General features: G+C 58.3%; 2 protein-coding genes across 13 annotated transcripts in view; one reads left to right on the top strand and one right to left on the bottom strand.

Annotated features, from left to right (window-relative positions):
• KCNJ9 (potassium inwardly rectifying channel subfamily J member 9) overlaps nt 1–4,523 on the top strand; it is a 55,909-nt gene extending 51,386 nt beyond the window's left edge. For all 8 annotated transcript variants that reach the window (XM_082406118.1, XM_082406112.1, XM_082406116.1 and 5 more), the window contains one exon: nt 1,505–4,523. In XM_082406118.1, coding sequence (XP_082262244.1) covers nt 1,505–1,836 — 332 coding nt within the window. In that variant the 3' untranslated portion in view covers nt 1,837–4,523. The remainder of the gene's footprint in view (nt 1–1,504) is intronic.
• Nucleotides 4,524–5,203: 680 nt separating this feature from the next.
• IGSF8 (immunoglobulin superfamily member 8) lies at nt 5,204–12,575 on the bottom strand. 5 transcript variants are annotated; one of them, XM_082405366.1, is made up of 7 exons: nt 12,557–12,575; nt 12,140–12,335; nt 8,645–9,022; nt 7,497–7,958; nt 6,751–7,158; nt 6,123–6,536; nt 5,204–5,772 (listed from the first exon to the last, which is right to left on the bottom strand). In XM_082405366.1, the coding sequence occupies exons 2-7, from the start codon at nt 12,189–12,191 to the stop codon at nt 5,657–5,659; spliced, it is 1,830 nt and encodes a 609-aa protein (XP_082261492.1). In that variant the 5' UTR covers nt 12,192–12,335; nt 12,557–12,575; the 3' UTR covers nt 5,204–5,656. The 5 variants fall into 5 exon arrangements, with proteins under 5 accessions (XP_082261492.1, XP_082261490.1, XP_082261489.1 ...); XM_082405364.1 differs by lacking the exon at nt 12,557–12,575 and having other exon boundaries at nt 5,204–5,489; nt 5,642–5,772; nt 12,140–12,473; XM_082405363.1 differs by lacking the exon at nt 12,557–12,575 and having other exon boundaries at nt 5,204–5,457; nt 5,642–5,772; nt 12,140–12,473.
• Nucleotides 12,576–14,305: the final 1,730 nt, after the last annotated feature.

The raw sequence follows: 14,305 nt of genomic DNA, 5'->3' as shown, positions 1-14,305 counted from the left end.
CCTTCCCCCACTCACCCTGCTTCCTTTCCTCTCATTTCACCAGCTAGCACATTTTTGCTGGTACCTGAGAAGTCCCTGCCCAACCCTCTTCTCCCTTTGTACCTCCAGCCCTTCCCTTTCTTCCTTGCAGCCCCTCTCCCCAGTGTCCCTTTTGCCTCTTCTTCCCCTCCTTTACCGGACATTTCCTATGCCAGTTTTCACCAAAGGAACAAAGAATACCAATGTCACCAAGTTGGCTCAGGGCAGAGCTTTCAATGTTGAGAGCCAGTCTCTGGTTAGCTAATGTTCACTCTTCCATTCCCCCTTGTTCGGAGGTGGATATGAACTGAGGGGAATATGAGAGATCTCAGGGTAGAAGGAAAATCACTTGCCCCGGTGGGTGTGCCCACCCCACAGGGAAAACAGGACACAGGCCCACAGCAAGGAGGACAAGGGAGGGTGGGGTGGAGGAGATAGGGAGGGGAGCTTGTTGGATTTTTCTAGAGAGACAAAGCTGGAAAGGATGGTAATATTTTGGGTGAGAGAGTCGGTATCCAAAATGCTTCTGAAAAGCGAGTATAATGAGCCAAAATCCAACAAGATGACATTTAAAACGAATAAATATAAAGTTCTACATTTAGGCTTTAAAAAATCACTTATGTAAGCACAGCATGGAAGAGCTCTGGTGAAAAAAGAATTGGGGGTTTTAGTTGGCCACAGGCAATGTGATACAGCTTCCAAAAATGTTTATGTAATGTAATCTTGGGCCCTATTAGCTAAAACATCATGGCCAGAAGAGAGAGGTGGTGAGCCCTCTCTTATGCATGGATCAGGCCACAGCTGGAGTATTTATCACACTCAGAGTGCTTAAAAGATCCTCCTTGGCCATTCTGGTTTGCAGTCAAAAAGTAAAATTTTTGGAAGCCAGGTCACATCAGGAATGGTCGAGGGAGGCACGGATGTTCAGCCTGAAGGAGAGAAGACATGATGAAACCTGAGACTCCTGCTTTCAGATACTTGAAGGGGTGTCATACAGCAGGAGAATGAAAATAAGGGTGGCAGATTTTAGCTCTGTATAAAGAACAACCCAAATATTAGAGCCATCACACAAAGGAGTGGGCTCCTTGTGAGGTGGTGAGCTCTCAATCCTGGGAGGTAATCAAGTGCAAGCTAGATGCCCATTATTGGGAATGCTCCAGTGGGGAGCCCTGTATGGAGAGGAAAATTGGGCTAGATGATCCCCAAGGTCAGTTTCAAGGTTAAGTTTCTCTGATTGGCATCTCCAGTGGAGAGGAGGGGAGAATGTGGGCTGGAGGTTAAGAGGAGTTGGGGCAAATGGAGAGGAGGAGGGGGAGCTGGACAAGTACAAGAGTTGGGAAGGAAGAGAAAGTGGGCTGGACCAAATGGTGGGTGGGGGTCCTTGAGGCGGGCTCCAGGGAAGGGTTCTAGGAATAGGGTTGTGGAATGAGGCAGGGGAGGGAAGGCTGGGGCTGGGATCCCCCTTGACCCATGCCCTTACCCCCAGGAATGACATGCCAAGCTCGGAGCTCCTACCTGGTGGATGAGGTGCTGTGGGGTCACCGCTTCACGTCAGTGCTGACCCTGGAGGATGGCTTCTACGAGGTGGACTATGCCAGCTTCCACCAGACCTTTGAGGTGCCCACACCCTCATGCAGTGCCCGGGAGCTGGCTGAGGCCGCAGCCCGCCTTGACGCCCATCTCTACTGGTCCATCCCCAGCCGGCTGGACGAGAAGGTGGAGGAGGAGGGGTTGGGGGAGGGGGCGGGCGAAGAGGCTGGGGCTGACAAAGAGCAGAATGGCTGCCTGCCACCCGTGGAGAGTGAGTCCAAGGTGTGACCAGTTTCCTCCAGACCCCTGTGGCAGGGCCAGACACAGGTACCTGGGGAGCTGGTTATCGAAGGTGGAGGAGGGCGCAGGCAAGGTCCCTGGGAATGCACTAAAGCTGGAGAGCCTCCTCAGAATCTCAGGTCTGGGATCCAACATGGATGGGAGAGATCCTGATTTCAGGAGAATGGAGGGTGGGGAATGGGTAAACTTGCCAGTCTGTCTGTGTTTGACCTTCACTTCTGTTCATGCGTGGATGGATGGACAGAAGGATGGACCTATGTGGGTTGGATGAGAAGGTGGAAGCAGAGAGAGACAGCCAGCCAGTGGATAGGTGAATGGGCCACCAGACCAATAGACAGGTGGTGTGCTCAGGCCTGCCGCTAACTCATAGAGTGTCTTGGTGCAAATTCTAAAAAGGCGCCCTTTTCCTCCAGACTGACACTACCCCAAACTAGGGTGCATGGCTTGGGGAGCAGAGTGTGGGCTGGATTTTAGTCCCCACTCACCTCCTCAGCCAGCTTCCTTGAGTCTGGCGCACCTGTCTCACTGGACACAGTAGCCCAAGCTGACCCAGAGGTGAGAAAGCTGGACGGAGGCGGGCAGAGATGAGGAGGGTACCCTCCCAGCTCCACCCCTGCCACTGTGACAGGCTGAGAGGGAGGGTGAAAGGCTGCAGGGGCGGCTCTGCAGGGTGTGAATGACCTTGTCCATGTGTTCAGGGAAACCGGCAATGGGGGAGATGCCAGAGCTGGGGCCTGGGGCAGGGCCTAGGAAAGGCGAACCAGGGATGGCTATTTTCTGACAGTGAAGTGAGGTCTCGTAAGTACCACTGAGGGGGCAGGGAGGGATAGAGAGGTTCTGAGGAGGAAGAAGGGCCGAGGAGAGATGGAGAAACCTGAGTTCACTAGAGCTGGGACGCGGGGCCCTCAGGAAAGCAGAATCAGCCTTAGGGCACAGTGAGAGGGAGTCATTCACGTGGTTCACTGGGTGCCCGTTGGGTCCAGAACACTGACCCGGGCATGTGTGGGGAGGACAGTCAGAGACCCGATTCCTATTCTGGGAATACAGTACAAGTGGGAAAAACAGAGAAATATGCCTGTGACAACTGTTTCAAACTGAGAACCTGGGCGATCTCTCCGAGCAGGGGTTGGAAGGGCTTGGTAATCAGAAAGCTAGGGATTGAGTCAGGCCTGGAGAGTGACCTGAGCCAGCAGTCATGAACTTGGGTGGGCATCAGGGTCCCCTGGAGGGCTTGGGAACACATATGGCTGAGCCCCTCTCCCAGAGTTTCTGACTTAATGGGTCTGGGGTAGAGACCAAAACTTTGCATTTCTAACAAGTCCCAGGTCCTGCTGACACTGCTGGAACAGGGACCACGCTCTGAGAAGCCCTTCCCTAAGCAGACTTGGGGGTCCTGTCAGGAGGTGGGCATCAAGCTGAGGAGTAGCTGAGGGTCCTTGGGGAGGAGACTGAAATATAACGCGTATGGAGAACTGTGGTGGGGGGAAAGGAGACCATGAAACCAAGGCTGAAGAGTCTGACTCTGGGCCTAGGGCCTCACCCGTCAGTGGAAATAGGGCTGTGGCAAGCTAGAGATGGTGTTTGGGCAAGATGAGTAGGCAAGATAGATAGGACAAAGTAGTCGGGAGGGCTTCAGGGGAGTGCTGGCGAGGTGGTGGTGAGCTGGAGCAGGAAGGGCATCTGTGGCAAAGGATGGAATCCCACGTAGGACTTAAGAGGCAGGATTAAATGTGGGAGAAGATGTGAGAGAGAAGCGAGAGTCCAAATATCCGGATGTGACTGTGACCTGCTGTCTGCCCAGCTGGGGCAGGAGCCCCTGGAGAGGTGTTCCCATGCCACGTGCACCCCCTTCCTGGTGTCATCCCGGTCACCAGGGACACCCCCCACCCCAGGATTGTGAAGGGAGAGCAATGGCGAGTCGAGAAGGGGCAGAGGTAGGGGGACCTGCCTCTGGGAGAGACGTGTACACACAGGCAGGCGCACCCTCCCACCGCACGGGCCCAGCAGTGACCTCCAGCCCTTGGCCCTGGCTACACCCCATTCCTGTTCTTTAACAAAACTCTGAGCCCCTTGCGGGGAAGCACCCCACTGTGCTGCATTCCAGGCTGGGAAGCTGGGGTCCTGGGGGATGCCGTGCCTCCTGGAAGCAGGAAAGGGGGCTGCGGAGGGAGCCCATGCCAGCTTGGGTCCGCTCGGAGAGAACGTCTTTGCCTCAGGTCACAGGGTGACTTGGGTCACCATCACCCAAAGATGAGGTCCCTGAACCCTGGTGCTGGCTGTTCCCAAAGAACAAATGTTGGGGCGTGGGATGAGCAGCAGTTCTGGTTTAATTTGCTGAAACATCTGGAGTCTGGATAGGAGGGGGCGGGCTCTGGGTGTCCACACTCACTCACGCGGTAGTTCACCCATTGCAAGTGAACCCACCGTAGAGGAACTGAGGCTGGATGGAAGGCACTGAGACCCTGCCACCCCTCTCCTTGCCACTCAGCGACCACTCAGGGCCCCACTGTGTGCAGTGCAAGGAGTCTGGGGACCTGGGTTCTAGTCCTGACACTGTCACGAATTAGTTCTATGACTCTGGGCAAGTCGCATCACTACTCTGGGCCTCAGTTTCCCTATCTGTAAAAACAACACTTGGTAAACTGCTAATGCTCAATAAATGTTTAAATAACTGAGTTGAAAGAGGTAGACTGCGTGCCTCTCGAGGTGCAGTGCAGCTAAGAATCCTAGGATCCGAGAATCCTTAGGCAGAGACAAATTCAGGGAGCCCCGGGGGCACGGGAGGACGGGTGAGGCAAGGGGGCATGCGGTGGGGGCGGGTGTATGCAGGGGCCCCTCTGACTGCTGGCGTCCCCATCGCCCAGGTGGCTGTGTTCTGGGCCTTCCATTCTGCTGCTGTCAGGCAGAATAATGAAGATCAGGAGGAGAAAGGCTGAGGCCCCAGGGCCTGGGGGGAGGAGTCAGGTCCAAGATTAGCCTGACCAAGAGAATGAGACTGCGGAATAGCGTGGGGACTCAGAAAAGGGCACTGGGCCCTGGAAGCCCCTGCCTTGCAACCTAGGAGAAGTCTAGGGGCAGAACCCGTGCTCAACTGGAACTCATCCCCCTTTCTCTCTCCCCACCCCAAGGAGAAATCCCAACAGGAACTGGCTCTGCACTGACAGCTCAGACAGCAGATGGGACCCAGGTTTCCCCTCCTGGGGTGTGTGGCACGGCCCACGGAGGCCAGATGGTGTTTGTGGGGGGAAGAGAGGCACGGGTCGTCCAGAAGAGGCTGTCAGCCCCCAGTAGCCCACCTGCCACACGCCCCTGCCTCTTAGAGCCTCATAGCAGGGAAGACACAGCCAGCCCTGGATTTTATAAAACAAGTTTATTCACATTTTAGAAAAACTAATTCTAGGACAGGGAATGGCCTCCCTTTGGGCTATGTATGAGATCATGAACAGAAGGCCAGAGGGAGGAGCTTGGGAAGGAAGGAGTGGGGCATGGAGGCCGTGTCCCCCACTCTGGGTGGGAGTAGGTCAAATAAATTAAAGGAAGGGCAGGCAGAGGGAGAGGGTATTCAGACACCAGAGGCGGGCTTGCGGCTGGATTGGAAGATAGTCACACCTGCAGGAACGGGAGAGCGCACGTGGAGGGGGCTAAGGAGAGTGTGACTTCCTCCTGGCCCTGGACCACAGAGCTGAGAGGGGCTGAGAGGGTCTGCTCCTTCTCCAGCTGGGACCAGGGAGGGAGGTGCTCATCTCAGGATTAGGGAAGACGGGGCTGGGGCTGGGGGGTCCTTGCCCCTCACCTGGGGTGTCAGGGATCACCGTTTCCGCAGCCTCTTCATGAAGCAGCAGGTGATGGAGCCCAGGACGGTGGCTCCGATGGCTAGGGCAACCCCTGCACCCACCAGCAGGGGCACAACCAGGGTGTCCAGGGCTGGGCGAGAGAGGAGGGCTGTGTTCAGCCTGGGGTGTCGCTGCCCTCCACCCACGTTCCCACCCGTGTGCCAGTACCTTCTCGGTCAGGCTGTCCACACCACCTCCTCCCGTTCACACACAGCTTTCCCCCGCCTGCTCCCCGCCCTCTCTGCGCTCAAGCCAGCCCCTACCCACCAGGACACCGGGGCAGCCGGGCACTGAAGGGCTGAAAGCTGGACTTTCAGACTTTCCGTGCGAAGCGAAGAGGAAGAGAAAGAGGAACCAGAGGCACCACCAGCAGGAGGATCAGAGGCAAAAGGGAGAACAAGAGCATGGGGGTGAGGGGGGCTGGGGGGGGGCACCACTCACCATGCGTGTATGGGTAGACCGTGACAGGCCCCGAGCGGGCACTGCCCGCCTGGTACCAGCTGTAGTCAGCGTGCTGCACCCAGGCACTGGGGGCACAGTGGTACACGCCTTCGTCCTCGGGCCCCAAGCCGTGGAGTCTCAGCCGATGGCTTCGGGGCCCCACCAGCTCCACGCTGATAGGGCCGCCTCCGGGCCGGACCCCCAGCTCTGCCACACCGTCCTGGCCCACGCCACCCACCAGCTGGGCAGGGGCAGAGCTCAGCTCCCCCTCCTCCGGCCGCTCCACCCACCAGCTGGCAGCCAGCCGCAGCCCGGGGGGGCCGCCCCGCACAGAGATGTTGCAGAGCAGGGAGGCCGTCTCCCCACGGTACACTGTGCCTCCCACTAGCCAGGCCACAGCCTCCAGCACCACACCTGCAGAACAAAGGTCAGAAGGTGAAAGGTCAGGGGGCATGGGGTTAGGACTGCTGTCCAAGCAACACCCCAGAAATTCCGGGTGTTCCCACAATCTTAGGAGTGTGAGACTGAGACACGGAGGCAGCTGACGGAGAGGGAGAGAGGCACAGAAACAGAAGGGAAAGGTTCTGCAGACCCCGTATCCTGTCCAGGGCAACCCGCCCCCTCTCACCTTCCTCACGCACGTGCACGGGGAGGGGCCGGGAGCGGGCACTGGCGGCTTCCCGAAGCCGGGCCCCAGATCCTCGGACATAGGCCTTGGCGAGGCAGCGGTAGGTGCCCGCATCCCCAGGCCGGGCAGCCTCCAGCCGTAGCCGGTAGGTTCTGGAAGCCACCTTCTCCATGGCAATGTGCCGGCCCTCGTAGCCAGGGCCCAGGCTGCCCACACCCTCCGTGTCCAGCTGGGCAACCAGGCGGCCAGGCCCAGGTGCCCCTGCAGGTGCCATCTCCCAGCCCACGGAGTACGCGGCATGACGGCCTGGTGGGGGCAGGGCCCCTGACACATTGCACAGCAGCTCCAAGGGCTCCCCTGGGCCGATCCGACGCTCACCAGGCCCCACTGTCACTGCCAGCTGGCTGGCTGAAACACAGGAGGGGAAGGGGTGTCAGGGAGGCAGGAGAGGGCACAGAGCGCCTCTCCTTCCTTGATAGCAGCAACTTCGAGGCCACCCTCTCCGCCACCGAGGGGCCTGGCTCTCACCCCTCAGCCATGGCCCTCCCATCCCCACACCCAATTTCTGAGCAGAGAAAGCCCGTCATGGGTACAGATGCTAACAGGAAGCGATACTAATGGGACTTCACTCTAGGGAAGGCGGGCTCCCTGGAGTCAGACGATGGCCACCTAGTGCCCATGGTGGCCATGGTGCCTCCTGAGATACCAAGGCTCCCAGCTGGTGCCGTGGGACGCGTGGCACTCACACAGCGTCTGCACGTCCACGTGGGCCAGGACAGCCCTCTTCTCCGCGATCTGGGCCCAGCTGCCATCGGGATCCTGAATCCACTCAGCAGCAGTGCAGTGGTAGGTGCCCGCGTCGTCTGCCTGGGCACCTCCCACCACCATACGGTAGCGCTCAGTCCCCTCCTTGCCCAGCCGCAGCTCCCCTGCCGCCAGCCGCTCAGCATAGGGAGCTCCGGCCTCCACGGCCAGGTCGGGCCGGAGTCCCACCACTTCCTGCAGAGTTGCTCGCCCCACTGGCGCCTCGGGCACAGCTCGCCCAAAGGACACGGCCAGGTGTGTGTGCTTCTGCGTGCTCGTCCGTGCCAGGCAGCCCAGTGCCAGCTCCTGCCCCTCGTGCACCATCAGGCGAGGGGGTGAAGTCGGGGCCTGACGGCCCCGGGGCCCTGGGGGGGTAGCAGACACCTGCAGCATATCTGGAAGAACTGGAGAGAACAGCTGGAGTGAGGGAGGGCTGGGAGCTGTACAGTAACTAACCCTTGGTACTGTTTCCTACCTACAACCTATTTCCCTAAATAGACTGTGAGCTCCTAGAAGGCAGAGACTTCATGCTGTATTATTCCTTCTGTAACCCAATGGTGCTGGGCACACAACGGGCACTCAGTACTTGTTGAATTTCATAGAACCAGCCCATCGCCTACTCACCCTTATGCTTGAGACTGACCCCTGTTTGAAATACTCAGAAGAGTGGCTCTGTCTTCCTTCTCAGAAGACAAAGAAACTTAAGAGAGCAAGACTGTCATGTGGTCTCACTCCTCCTACCCTGCCTCTATTTCCCCCGCAACCCCCGCTCCCCCAGATCTGGATCCTGGAATCTCCAGGAATGGAGTCTGTTCACCCTATCAGGCTCCCCTCCCCTATCAGGGAATGGAAAGGGGCTGGACAGCTTAAGGACACTTCTCCTCTCCCAGAAGTAGCTTGACAGAATAAGAGCAGTGGACTGGAATGAAGAGTTCTGGGTTAGAGTCTCAGGCCAGCCACTAACTTGTTGGGTAACTTCATGCAAGTCACTTAACTTCGTTGGGCCTCAGGTTCCTCTTAGGTCCCTGCTGGCCCTGACTTTCTGCCTTTTGGGAGGGCACAGCCCTGACCCCAACCCAGGGCCCAGTACCTCTCAGTTCCACTTTGCCGCTGTAGCTGCCCAGGTACTGGGCATCCGTGGAGGGTGTGTAGCACTCGTAAATGCCAGCATCCTGGGCCTGCAGGTGGGCAATCTTGAGCACCACGGCATCACCCTGCAGACGCTGTACCTGTACCTCACCAGCTGCCACTCGGGGCCCAAAGACAGCATAGGAGAATCGGGTATCCCTGGTACTGACAATGCCCAGGGCAGCCTCTGGGGCCTCAGGCCTGTACAGGAACCACTCGAAGTCCTGCTGGGCAGGGCCCTCGTAGCCAGTGACATTGCAGGAGATGGAGATGGCTGTGCCAGCCACGCGATACAGGGGCCCCTCAGGGACTAGCACCTCCCGGGCACAGCACCCGACTCCTATAGGGAAGGACAGGAGAAGTTAGGGATGCCTGGGTCCCTACTGCATCCCCCCGCCCCGCCCCTACATCACTCTTGACCTCTGCTTGTGAAAGGAAAGGAAACCTGAGGAAAGCTGGTATACACTTGGGCCCTGTTCCGAGAACAGGCAAAGGATGCTGGGAGGTAAGACACCTGGGTCTCAAGGAGGTGGTGGTATAGAGCCAGGTTTGCCTCAGAACCCAGAAACATCCCATTACTGGCAGGCCAGAAGCAGAGCACCTAAGGTCAGAAAGGAGTGTATCTGCTTCCTGATCTAACCATTCCTGATTCCGGCTGTGCCTTAGTTCCCCCTCCACTCCGTTTCCCCACGTTTATGCCTGTTGAGCCTTCTAGCTAAGGGATCCTGAGACCACATGTCCCCCTCCTTTGTTTGAAGGGAGCTGGCAAAATCTTGATCAGAAGGGCTGGTTCGCTCAGCTGTGTCACCTGGACCAGGGGACTCCAGACAATGGAGCCAGTGGCCCGAGCAGGACAGGGCACAGGCCCAGTCAGTTCTCACCACACAATCCCTCCCCACTCCAGCTGTGCCATGAGCTCACTGCTTCTCTGCCCCACAGGGCAGCCGAGGCAGCTGAGGCTCAGGGGGCAAGAGCCAGCCTCTGCCCTGGCCTCTGGGGGCAGAAGCTCCCCTCCCCCACCACTGCCTGCCAATCTCCCGGGGCAGGCCCAGCTGACAAACAACCCTCACCCCACCCCCTCCAACTCCCTAACGGAAGCCTTCATATGGTGTGCATTTATTTACATCCCGCTCCCTTTCAGTAGGGAGGCAATAACCCCCCAGCTGCCCCTTCCCATCTTTCTCAGAGAGGCCAAAATGCTTCTTCACCCCACCCTCACCCCTACCCTGCCCTCGCAGATACTCCTGGTGGCCTTGGAGGGCTCAGCTTCTTCCTTCTCTCCTTCCATCCTTCCACAGCCCCAGATCACAGAACCTCAGAACGTAAGAAGGGCTGGGTCAGCCCTCTGCCTCCATTTTACAGATGAGAAAGTTAAGGTACAAGAAGTATAATGTCTTGGCCAAGTTCCTGCTATCCTTGGCTAGCTTCCACACGCCCCTGCAGAGGGACAAAGCCAGAGAGGCGATGGGGAACTCCAAGGAGAGGCCTGAAGGCACTGACCTCACCAACCAGAATGTCACTCCCAGGGGCATAACCGTCACCTTTCTTCAGGGGCTGGAGGAAAACACCTAATCTGTAGTCAAACTGTCCTCCAGCTCCTCCAGAAGCACTACCCTTACCTTTCCCTTCTTCCTGCGGCTGAGTCACAGGGAAAACTTGCGGTTGCTCGGTTAGAGCACAGGCTGGGATCAGGAGGTCAGCTTCCAGCCCCATCCCCATCCCCATCCCCATCCCCAGCTGTACCATTTGGTCCAGCCCCTTCCACTCCCAGGCCTCAGTTTCTACACTGGCAGAGAGCTAAGAGCTTCCACCCTGACAGTGAGTGAGCCTGTGTCTCAGAAGGGCTCTGCCCGAGGATGTTTCATAATCAGAGTGATGGCGGAGACAAGAGAGCTGACACCTTCCCTGGGCTCCGGGCAGACTCTGCTCAGGAGGGTCCCCTCCCATCTTCCTGGCTCCACAACTGCTGATGCTTGGAGATACCCATGGGAAAGTCACCCCCACCGCCTTGGGAAACTAGCTGCCAGGCAACTCTCTCCCCAGCCAGGTCCCCTCCTCTGTGTTAGCGGAGAGGGAAAGGAGAGCGAAGAGACCTGCTTTGGAGTCAGATGGGAGTGGTTTCAAATCCAAGCCCCAACACTCACTAGATATGTTCTCTGGGGCAAGTGACTTCCTTTTCCTCATCTTCAAAATGAAAGTAAGCGCCTACACCCAGGGCGCTCAGATCTCGGCAAGCTTTTCTGTCTCTTTGCACCACCTTTACCCTGGGCTCCTCTCTGCTCCACGCTGCCCACTGGGGAAAATGGGCCAAGTACTAGGCTGCCAGGCCTCACAGCTCCTTCCTCTGTATATCCTCCTGCCTCCCACCCAGGGCCCCAAGGAGAGGACTCATTCTAGTCCCACAGGGCCCAGGGACCTATGCAGCACAGGGAGGCTCCTTGGCACTGCGATGGAGCTCTGGTCTAGAAACAGGCGGCTGGGGCTATGTCAGCCTCTGCCTTAACTATGGCAGCTCCAAATCCTGGCACCAAAGCCATCCCCTCACCACCCTGTGTTCTTATTTCAAGGGTTTCCGTCTCCTGAACATCTGTACGGGCAGTCTCACTGCCTCGATCCCATACTCCTCCCCTGACCATCCCTACAGGGAACCCTCCCATTCACGCCCAAAACATTTCCACTGTCACTGTCCTCATGCATCCGTGCAGCGGTGGCCCAGAACATCCCACCATGAACACGCACCACAACAGATACAGGGTGCTTGGAGATCTCAGCATCAGTCTCCATGGAGCCTGGTTTCTCCTGAGGCAGGGAAGCTGGGACTAAGGGGGTGTGACAACCAGTGGGAGGCTACAGAGCCAAGTGCGGCTATCTGGGAGAGGGAAAGTGGGGGAAAGACACAGCCCAGGATGGAGATGGAACTGTCTCCAACTTCAGATGATGAAGCGGGGTGGGGGGGAGGGGTGCAATTAGGGGAGACGTACTTCAAAGACTGTGGGCAGAACCGGCCCCTGGGCCTCCAGCCAGCTCGGGCAATTATAAAGATGGACAGACACTGCCCACGCAGGGCGAGCACCCAAGGCTGGGCCTGAAGCTGAGTGAGGCAGAGAGGAGTCGCAGCATTTGGGCGCAGCGACCTCAGGACCTGAGTGTGCCGGCTGAGAAGTGGGGCCTGGCGGTTCCTAGGGGCGACACCTCGGTGGGTCCTCACTGTGCCCCAACCCGGGGCCTAGAACTGGAGAGCCTTCACCGCTACCCCACCCCCCGCCGGCCCCAAGACTGGCTCGGAGCGCGGCCACACAGAGCAGCGGGGCGCCAGGCCCGGGGAGGCTGGGGGAGCCCCTGACGGAGAAAGGGGTGCGAGGGGCTCCGAAATGCTGGGGAGGCGGGCAGGGCTGGTCACCAGGTGTCAGGCACCTGCCGGGCGGGGCTGGGAGCCGGAGCCGGGGGCCGGGCTTACCCAGGATTAACAGCAGCAGCGGCGGCGGCGGCTTGGGACCGAGGGCGCCCATCCTGCGCAGCCGGCTCTGCGAAGGCTCTGGGGGGCGGCGCGGGCTCTGGGTGGCCGGGGGTTCGGGGGGCGCATGCCCGGGTGGGGGGCACGAAGCGGAGCAGCGAGGCGTGGGTGCGCGGAGCGAAGCTGAGCGAAGCTGGAGCTGCCAAGTCACCGCCCTCTTCCCTCTGCCCTCTTCCCTCTGCCCTCCTCCCTCCTCCCTTCTCCCCTCCTCCTCTCCTCCTCCTACTGCTTTCCCTCCCGCCTTGGCAACTCGGAAGACCATTCCCGCCCCGCCTTACCCGGGCCCCGCCCCCGCCCTGGGCTCCCGGCCCCGGCCCCGGCCCCACTCCGGTCCCCAACTCCGCCCTGACCCCTCCAGACCTTGACCCCGCTCAGGTCCCCGGGTGTGCCGCAACGGGGTACTGGACCTCGGCCCCGGCTCCCCCCGCCCCTGTTCCAGGCTCCGCCCGGACTCCAGCCCTAGCCCCGCCCCCTCTTCGGTACCCGGCTCCGCCCCGACCCCCACCCAGGCCCGCCCCCCTCAGCCCTGTCTCCGCCCCGACCCCGGTCCGGGGGCGGGCTGCACCTGGTCTTGGCCAAATCCCCGGCAGCGCCGCAGAGTGCACAGGTGCCCTGCACCTTCCGGCTTTTCCCTGAGAGTTGGGTGCAGGGGCCCTGGGGTCGGCGAGGTGACTGTGGCTTCTCACTTTGAATCCAGCCATTTGTTCTGGGCCTCTAGGCCTCGCCGCAAACCCTGCTGAAGTGGGAAAGGGCGGGATCTAGGAGTTAAGGAATGAGGAGGATCTGGTCTGAAGGGCGCTTCACGGCTCTGCAAGGTCACTGGAGACCTGTTTGCCACCCCCTTGGGGCAGAACCAGAAGAAGTGAGTTAGGAGGCTGGGCCGTTTGGATGCTGTCACTTCCTGGTTGGCGATCCTGGTCAACTTGCTTAACCTCCTCCAACCTGTTTTCTTGTTGGCAAATTGAGGTGGATGTCATCCATCCCAAAGGATTTTTGTGACGTTAATTGAGATAATGTACAGAAGGTGCTTGGCACAGAATACACTAAATAGGAGATGGGGCCGGGGGATAAATTATTTAAACTCTTTGCTAAGAGGTTTAGTTGGGACCTAAGGAAAGGGTGAGCCTGGGTTTGGGTGAAGGAGTCTCTAGTTCCAGTGAGGAGAAGTGGACAACACTCTGCACTGAGAGGGGTGGGGTGTGCCCTGGAGGTCGGAGACAGGAAAAGGCATATTTCCTAGGCACTCTGTTTCTTTCTCAACTCTGGAGAATGTGGGGAGTGGGGAGGAGCTGGAAGGGTGGAGCCAAAACCAGGAAAAGGGACAGCCAGGTCTGCAAAGCTAAGGCTGTCAAAGTGGCCATCCGTAGGAGGTGACCCCAGAGCTCATCTAGCACCTTCATCCTCAAACTTCCATCAGTCCCCACCCATTCCCCCAACCCTCCCACTCACTCCTCACTCCCTTTTACAGAGGAGAAAATGGAGGCCCAGAGAGGGGAAGTGACACAGCCCAGACCAGACATTCCTTGAGTTTGTCTTCCCAGAGCCTGGCACAGTGGCTAGATCAGAGGAGGTGCTCAGTTGAAGCCACCTTCAGGAACCCTGGAGAGACTGGAGAAATTCTGAGACAGAATGCTGGGGACAGTTGACGGAATCAGAGGTCCAAACCTCCCCTCTCAATACTTCCACTTCTGGCCCAGGAACAGGGCAGCAGGGTGCCTTTTTCCTCCTACTTTGTCATATCCACAGCCTGATATCTCCAGATTCATTCCATCTAAATTCATCCACAGGCCAGATTGAGCTGTGTGAAAACTGAAGTGTATAGGGAAGCTTTTGGAGGAAAGCCACTCTCCCTTTATTTGGGAGTGGAGTGAACATGATGCCTTCCTGATGCTCGAGAGATGCGAGATGTTGCCAAACATCATCATCATCATCATCATCATCATCATCATCATCATCATCACAGATGCAGTTTATGGGACGTGTTGATCTTAAAAATAACAAGGTCTTAAGCTAGCCAAAATGAGTTTATTCAGGAATAGCAGAGGAATTACAATTTGAGAGAAACAAACTGGTGAACCATAGGCATGTCGGAGGAGACAAAGGGAAGGT

The sequence above is a fragment of the Balaenoptera borealis genome, assembly GCF_965194805.1.
Source record: "Balaenoptera borealis genome assembly, chromosome: 1".
Taxonomy (NCBI): domain Eukaryota; kingdom Metazoa; phylum Chordata; class Mammalia; order Artiodactyla; family Balaenopteridae; genus Balaenoptera; species Balaenoptera borealis.
Note: the sequence above shows the minus strand (reverse complement) of the source record. Positions and strands in the feature narration are given on the sequence as shown.